The 8,852-nt window shown below is 40.4% G+C and overlaps 1 protein-coding gene across 5 annotated transcripts in view; it reads right to left on the bottom strand.

The window, feature by feature from the left end:
* The window catches only part of LMO3 (LIM domain only 3), a 59,125-nt gene that overhangs the window by 49,645 nt on the left and 628 nt on the right, over positions 1-8,852 (bottom strand). Inside the window, exons 1-3 of one of the 5 annotated variants that reach the window (XM_066264554.1) lie at positions 7,716-7,897; positions 7,445-7,511; positions 1,968-2,181 (exon numbers count right to left, since the gene is read on the bottom strand). In XM_066264554.1, the coding sequence (XP_066120651.1) occupies positions 1,968-2,173 (206 nt within the window). In that variant the 5' untranslated portion in view covers positions 2,174-2,181; positions 7,445-7,511; positions 7,716-7,897. Of the gene's footprint in view, positions 1-1,967; positions 2,182-7,444; positions 7,898-8,852 lie in introns of those variants that run through there. The other 4 variants (XM_066264555.1, XM_066264557.1, XM_066264553.1 and 1 more) reach the window with 4 other exon arrangements.

Genomic DNA, 8,852 nt, shown 5'->3' on the forward strand with positions numbered 1-8,852 from the left:
TAAGGGATAAGCTTACTGTTAACAACTTAGCTTGAAATGTTAACAACCTTTAGGCTGTTAACATAACAACTAGCCATTAATGCGGTAATGACCAATTTAAGAGGAAATTGTACTCTGAGGAATGAATATATTGGCAATCTAAACCAGGGTTTATATTTAAAAGAGTATAGGTTTTTAAAAATAAGTTAACAAGCATTAAAAGTTTGAGCCTATCAGAAATTAACTAAAAGTTATAAGAATGACATATAGACTTTTCTAGACATAAGAATTTCTGACATGAAAACTTTTTTTGAAAATCTTTTCAATAAAACACTTACTTGAGACATCAAATAGCAATTGAACATCATATTACAATAAGGACAAACAAAACAAGTCCAAAATTCTGTCTTTACTGCTTATTAGGACACCTTAACCTTGATAGACTGTATAAACTTCCTGTTTCTGAATTGTTGGTATAGAAATCCATTTGAGATACAGCAGTTGTAGACAAATGTAAAAGCCAAAAGAAGTAAAAAAGCCATGACTTACTGGTTAGTAAAGATAAAGTGAAACTTGGGAGCAGTGTTAAGTCATTAAAGGCAAAACAAATGCTCCGTGTAGAAAGGAGGCTCCAATGCACAATGAACAGAAGAGATATTTTTATCAAAGAGAAAACTGCAAAGACTGCAGTTCTAAAAGAATGCATGCAATAAGTTAATTCTGATTAGTTGTGCAACCACAATGAGGGAAATCCTGGCTACCGAGAGTCACTTCTCATGGTTGGCACCTTGCATGTATTTTGAGCACAAGAAACACAGAGGAGTAACAAGTGGTCATGATGAGTCAGGAAGCTGTCAAGATGAGGCAGTCTTAAGAAGGAGAAAACTAGAATCTGAAAAGCGTACTAGATTCACCCTCTTGTAACTACCACTAATCAAACAGTATATTTTTATGTATCAAGATTAAATCAGACTGGAAAAATAGCTGAATTATATAGTAAGAAACACCAAGTTTCCTAGAAAGTACCTCCTCAAATGACCAAGATAGTTAAGAAGTTACCACCAATTGATAAATTTTGTCATAGGGGAAAAAAATTCAATATAAATCTCAATGTCAGACTAGAAAAATGATTCATTATATCAAATATGAAAACCCCAATAATGCCATATATCATTACTCTAATTTGATAAGTCTTACTTTATTAATATAAGTAATGTGTAGCTGAATAAAGTAAAAAAATTCCTTGTAAAGCAAAATAATTTTTCTTAAACAGAAGTTCATGGGTTGAGTACTAAATGTTGGGAAACAAGTTTAGTCAGCTTCATGGCTTCATAAGCAAGAACACATCTGCCTTAGCCTGAAACAGTTCAGATGTCTGCAGTGAAGAGAGTGGCTGTCATTTTCCCACAATGGAGATCTTTACTTTGTTCATTTCATTACAGCCATTGGCAAGTCTGAAGCTGTGAATGCTCAGTGATATCATGCCATGACCACTTGGAATATCATGGGGGAAAGAGTTATTCACACTCCGAGGAAGTTTTCAAAACTGCATAATAAATACACTAATAAATACCAGTTGAGAATTTCAAACAGATTTTCTCTGACAAATCTAAAAGAGATAGTTGAATATTTTTGTTATGCTCAGCCCACCTCATCATTTATGGTCTAATAAAAACTTTGTATTATGATTTCTACCAAATACAGCCTTGACATGAACTGGCAGTTTCAACATAGGCAGCAGAATAACCTATCCCTAAATATGAGCAATCAGTACAGCCAAGTTGAAACACTTTAGGTATTGTGGTTTGTTGGCTATTGTTTAAGCAACAATTTGCTTAACAGGCACCTGGTAACATTTGAAGGCTAACACGTCAACATCTTTCAGGAATATATAGGCTGGTAGTAAGAAAATGAAACAAAAAAAATACACTTACAAAAGTATTTTAAAAGGAATCCAGTCAGCACTGGTGTGCAAGGATAATTCCTACCTCAGATAGTCTCTGCGACAAAGGATAAGATTAGCTTTAGTGTACAGGGTGGAGCCCACCTCTCCCAAACGACAGTCACAGCAGGCACACTTCAGGCAGTCCTCATGCCAGTATTTGTCCAGTGCCTTTAGAAGATACCGGTCCTTAATCTTTCGGTTGCAGCCAGCACAACCTTTCGGCTTGGTGTCCGGCTGGACTGAGAGCATTTGTATACCTAAAAAAAGAAATAAACAAAAAAGAGAGCTGGGACTATAAGAAAGCATCAGAAGATGTCAAAAGACTCAAACAAGTTAAATATTTAATATTGCCTTATTCAAGAAGTATTAGACTTTCTTTTTTTAGGGCCCTACTAAAATCAAACTAAGTATTGGAAACAGAAAGCCTCCAACTTTATAAAGTCCTTATTAAATCATTTCTAAAGTTACACACTTGCTCTTAGCCAAAAGGCTGAGAAGCAATTCTCACTTCTGAAGTATACTTAAAATTTAAAGGGGTGAAAGTAATGAATTCATGTTGTACACAGTAGGATGGCATTATATACACAAAGTCAGATAACATTAAGTAATTAAATAGCATTACCATTCAGTGGTTCCTTTAGGGATAAAATGTAAGTAAATGGCTAACAATCTTAAAAGAAAGCTATTTAACAAATCATGCAGGCTATAGAAGTCAAAATTGAGGGGTTTTTTATTGATTAAAAATTTCACTTCATAGGTGCTTTTTGATGGAAGGAGAGTGCACTCTCCTGAGATTAAACATCCTTACTTAGCAGTAAAGATGCTTGTAAGTACACAGTACAGGCACCCGAAAAGCTCGCCGATCCTATATTACTTGTTTGCACTCAAATTCTTCCTTTTGTGCCCTTGATATTTTAAAATTCATTATGTTAAAATTAAAAAAATGTATTTATACTCACAAGCATCATTCAGTGCCTCTATTAATGGCAGTTACCTAATGATATCTTACTACATACTCTTACATAAAACTAAAGTATATGATTATGTAATTTATTACCATAAACAGCACTTATTTATTTTATAGAAGAAAAACAACCGAAGGAAAAGTCTAAACATATATAAAGTTACAAACACATCATAAATATATTATATACATATGTTATATATTGCTATCCTAGACATAGGGACATTTCTATATTTTGGAGACATAATTACATCCTAGATAAGGAATCTAGGTGGATTCTATGAATTTTATAACTTGACTGAAATTTGAAAGAATATTCACCTGAGTTTATTTTCCTTTCCTAAGTGTCAAAAACCTAGCTTTAAAAAAAATACATGCTGGATCAACTATTCAGAGCTCCATATTTATCAAGTCATACATTTTAAGCACTGTAATATACCATAGACATCCATCAATTCTAAATCCCCTCATCTTACAAATTACGATTCAGAGCCCTAACATAAGTGAAGGGAGCAGCTCAAAGCTGAACAACAGCTAAGCACTAGCCTTGGTGGCCTTTCTACAGTCCAGAGATCCTACAGTTAAATCATGCTTCCTCTCCTAGGCATAAAGTTTTAAACTTGGACACAGAACAATACAAAACACCAAATATACATGCATTTAAAACAGTCTCAAGAAAAGAAATGCCAAGCTATAATCTTGAACATTTTTTGTGTACTTCCTTCCTTCAAAACAGTTAACCCTTCTTCAGTTTCCTCTGATGCCTTGTGACGAAGACTTCGCCTCTATTACCTTCACTATCTTTATCTTTTTTGAATCATCCTGATAAGAATCATCAAGGTACCATACCCTCGCAGATGGCTAACTTTCCTAGCTACAAATAATACACGAATTGCACATAATATTGTTATAAGGTTGAACTTCCATTAGAAAATAACTTCTCTGGGTACAGTAATGGAGCAAGCAGTAGCACTGAGGAAAGCAGGGTGGCTGTTCTTGCTGCATGATATGCATAGCTGTGGTCTCCGGAGCTGCAGACTAGCAGCTGGGTTTGAAGAGAAGAGCAGGTGGTATTCCTATAGCCTGCTTTCTGTTCCTTTTCTTTGAAGAAGCTAAGGGTCTAGTGTAGATTAATCATAACCCTTGATAGCTCTGCTAAATCTCACTCTCTAGAACTTCTAACAAATGAAGTTTCTTTGATCAGAACTAGTTACTGTCTTCTAGCAAGGTTACACACACACACACACACACACACACACACACACAAATGAATCCCATTAATTATAGTACAGATCATACCCTAGTGTCTCTTAACCATACATCTAAGGGGAGGGAGAAATTTTTTACTAAGTGACATTCTAGATTTCAATACCGAAAACATCTAGAGATATGTTATGAATAACTATTCTAATTGTCCAATTTATAAGCCTATTATTTTTATATCACAAAAGCTAATTTTTTTTTGGTAAAAATCCTTCTTAGTTATAGCTAAGCTATATTTCTGAGTTGGGTTACTATCATCAAGCATGGAAAGTCAGCTATCTATATTCAACATGTTCTGCAAGCCAGGCAGGGAATACCAACATTTGGCATAAGCAACACTATCTTACTTGTCTTCACAAAATGTTTTTGTTGTGTTGACATTTTAACTTAGCACACAGAGGCCAATTAATATTTGAAACTCTTGCATTCTGTTTGGCCTTGGGCATAAAAGGACTTTGATATTTTACACTCCATTCTGGTGCCTTCTTTTTAGAGAACACCCTCACTTTTTTTTTTTCTTGAAAAAGGAAATCTTTTCAATACTATGCAACTTTACCAGTTGTCAAAAAAGAACTATTCTGTAGTCATCACTTCGCCATAAACCTAAGAGGTATAAAGCAGTCAGTAGCCTCCCCTCACGATCCAGAAGAACAGGTCTGGGTAGAGTTATGTGTTTGGAGCACAGAAATACTGCACAAGTTGCTCATAGCACATCAGGACTCATAACTAGTTTTAGATTGGCATGTAAATTGTTCTGAGAGAAATTCTTATTGCCTCTGAGACCCTGCCATTCTGAGTTATTTGACAGTTTAAGGGAAATCATAATTAAAAAAAAGACATAAATAATAGCCTGTGCAGTGTGGTGTGCAGAAATAAGTAGAACCATTTCATTTAAACTCTGGTGAGCTTTTAATTGCCTGGATTGCTTTGTGAGGCGGCCTAACGGTTGATTGCCTCCATTATGTTCCCTTGTTCTGTGCCATTCATCCGAGCAGTCTCAGCTTCAGTAGTTAACACAACAAAGTAACCACAACTCCACAACACACAGGGGTTTAAAAAAATAATCATAATAAAAGATTTGCAGCACTTAGACACAGTCTTTTATATTTTTGGACTAACTACACATAGTAAATGGAAAACATTTTGTCCCCATCGGAAGATTCACAGAGCACAATTTGGGAGAAGGAATTGTTAGAGGGAATTCATAAAGGGGGTTGGCAGAGATGAGGTGCCTCAGGAAGATGCTAAAATGGGAATGTGGGTTCTGCAGCTGGGAGCAGTGACACAGATTAAAAGAATTTGGCCAACATGGCCATTCGATTGCCAAGAGGTACCAAACAAAAGATTTTTTTTTCTCCTCCTGCCCATCTTCATCCTCTCCCAGCCCCCAGCCCCGACTGGAGAACTGGATTGGGCCTAAAAGCTTGTTTCTCTCTGTTCACTGGCCCAGAGCATCCCTACAGGCTGCAGCCCCCTAAGGGACAACAATGCAAATAGATGTCCCCAGATCTCAGACGCTGGAGCTGCTTAACTCTGTTCTTCCCCTTCAACTCCCAACCCCCCCCCCATCTTTCCATCACCCCCTCCCCTTTTTGAGCAATGGAGCTGGGAACCAATTTGATTCCCTTTTTCTCCAATGCAGCTGCAAGGCTCAGAGATACTGACATTTTTCCACTCTTATCAGTTTAATTACAGTTACCATGGCAGCAAAGTGCTAGTGCTTGGCAAAGGCCAACAAGAGATTTGCAAGACTGAGTTCAATTTTGATGCAGCTCACATGCAAAATAAAAAAAAAAAAAAAATAAGAAACATACATACACTCTAACAAAGAATCCCTTGCGGAGTTATGCTCCAGCCTTTTGTGGTTGTGTCTCTGCCGCCACACAGGGATGCTTTGCAAAGAATGTAGCAGTATTTGTTGCACCTAGCCACATTAATTGGTTTAAGCAGCAGTCTTTCAAAGCAGTTACAACAATAATATTTTGGATCTTTTAGAAAGACACAAAAGCAGCAGAAGAGCAGGCAGGCTTTTGAGCAGCCAGGAGTGCCGAGCGCCGGCAAAGTGCATCCATGATAGATTGTAACCTTACCAAAACTTTTCTCCTTTTTCTGCATGAGTTGACTTAGGCGTGCCTGAATTGCAGTGGCTTCGCAGTGAGCACCAAGCCCAAAGGTAGACGTGAAAGGGGGCCTTCTTATTTAGCTCAAGTGTGGACCTGGTGCGCAGCCTACACCTCTGAGGACCGACTATTGTGAAGCCACTTTGGGAGCGGGGTCTGAGTGGCGGCAGGGGGTGGGGGATGGTACGAGTGCGGCCAGACGAGGCACAGCGCACACACAGAGCCCCTTGCAGTGTGGCAGTGTGCAAAATGATGGCGAATGACAAAGCCACATGCTTCCCTAAACTCTGCCCGTAATCCTAAAATCCCAGCGGCCCCTTTTAGCTTCGTGGTAACAAATGGCTTTGATTAAACTGTCACATGCAGCGTTAGCATAGCATATCATGCTCAATATGAAAAAGATCATAAATCTGAGTTGTATTTCATAACAGCTATCTGGGAAGACACCCCCCCCTCATAAAAATGTGCTGTATCAGTTTGAATATGAACCTATTAGGATATAGGCACCTGGTTCTATGGAATCTTGCTCTTTTGGCCACTTCTCCTCATGCACTGCTTCCTTCCCCTCCTTCCCAAATAGTCACTTTTCCATCTCGTAGGAACCACACTGTGTTATGGCAGAGTGGGGAGACGCAGAAGTGTCAACAAGAACCAAAAGATTGTAATTTAAACTATGGAGGAGGTGGGGGCCATGAATTCCAGTAAGTAAGGAGAAGGGGGCTCCAGAACCCACCTAGGACCGAATCCCCCAGCTACGGGCCAGGCCAGAGTGAACACGTCCTAACGCCAAACTCTCCCTGCCCCTCTGTCCCTGGGAGTCAGGGGTGTGGAAATGCTGCAATTCAGCGTGAACTTTGACTATTATCCAATCGAGTAGTACTTGAGACGTTCCGCGCCGCAACCGCTCTCTTTCCTTCCATCCTCATCTTCCGCCTGCATTTCATGTCTCATCATAAAAATAATGAAGCCTCACATGATTTAAACAAAACCGTCTCGGCAGAGCTGCAGCCCGAGCGAAAGTTGCAGTGCGGGGCTGGGCTGCAGCTCCAGTTTATGCCTCATTAGGAGGCTCGGGGAAGAAAAAAATACCCACATCCGCACACGCACGCGCGCACCCGCAGACACACACACCGCAAATAAGCCGCCGCGTGTGTACACAGTTGCTGCACTTACCTTCTCAATTAAGCGATACAGGGGGAGGCGGTTCAGAAAGCACAGTGGCTGCTTTGTAGCGCTTCTCCTTGGAAAAGGTCAAAAAGAAGCATTGTTTGAAAAAAAAAAAAAAAGAAGAAGGGAGGAAAATCTCTATTTTTTAAGTTTAAAATAATGAGGTCCTTAAAGATCCGCCAAGTAATGGTGTTGACCGCATCTGAGCCACAGGTGTCCTCCTTTTAGGCAACTGCAGTCCGAGTCTGCCTCTCTGTCCTGGCTCAAGACAACTTACCCCAGCAGCACGCAAGGAGGCGAGCTGAAGGAAGCCCCGGCTCTCAGCTGCAAAATGCAATCCCTTCCCAGCCAGACATAATACAGCCAAAGAAAAGGTCACTCAGTTATTACTGAGCCGGCGGAGCCCAGGCAGCGCTTGTCAAGACCACAGAGAAGCAGCTCCCTTCCGATTTAAGACTATTTACCTCTCGCCCCCACCCCTCCCCTCTTCTCTCCTTCTCTCCCTCCCTCTCTCGCTGGCTCCCTCGCTCTCGCTCGCTCGCTCTCTCTCTCGTGTTCCTGTTCTGCAGCTCAGTCAAGTACAGCCGCCCTCGGAAAGTGCAAAGCAGCCGCGAGACAGATCGGGCTTTGTTGCTAATTTCCCAGGGTGAAAATTTACAAGCCTGTGAGTGCAGTCAGCACAACCACTTGCATATGCTACTCGCAAACGCTGGGGACGACCCTGCGCACAAAAAGTGACCTCTGCAGGAGTCGACTCGGGAAGTACTCTACCTCCTGGACCGGTCCAAAAGAAGTCCTGCGAAAGAGCTCAGAGCTCGGGAGGCAGAGTAGGGTTCCTAAAATAACCCGGGCATTTTGGAGTAATGGGCCACATTTAAAGCAAACTGTCTTCCAAAGACATCTCTGATGCCATTAATTATGGAAATTAAAATAAAAGCAAGGGAATCAAACTGCTACCAGAATACACTGGCAAAGCACACAACCCTCCCCTTTCAGAAATGTCTGAGGGTGTCTGCAGTTGCCCGATCTCCGACTTGCATTAATGAACTCTTTAAAAGTCGCAGCTCCGCAGGGCAGGTCTGCCACACAAGTCGGATCCAGCAGATGACACACTCCCCTTCCTTCCTTACTCCAGTGGCCCAAGAAACAAACTGAACTTGCTCCCCATTGACCAATACTCAGTGCCCCCTCCCATTCCCCACTTAAACACTTCCTGCAATTACTTGGATTTCTTACTATTTAAAATGTACATGCCAGAATGAAAAACACCCAAGAACATCCATAAACATGTTTTCATGACAAACTTGGCCAAAGAGCCAATGAGTATCTTCACCATTATTACCTTCTTCATAGGCTTGTTTTAGAGGCCTGGTCAGATCTATCTATTTATTTTTCCCTTAAAACAGGTCCCATT

The sequence above is a fragment of the Saccopteryx bilineata genome, chromosome 1 (genome assembly GCF_036850765.1).
Source record: "Saccopteryx bilineata isolate mSacBil1 chromosome 1, mSacBil1_pri_phased_curated, whole genome shotgun sequence".
Lineage (NCBI taxonomy): Eukaryota > Metazoa > Chordata > Mammalia > Chiroptera > Emballonuridae > Saccopteryx > Saccopteryx bilineata.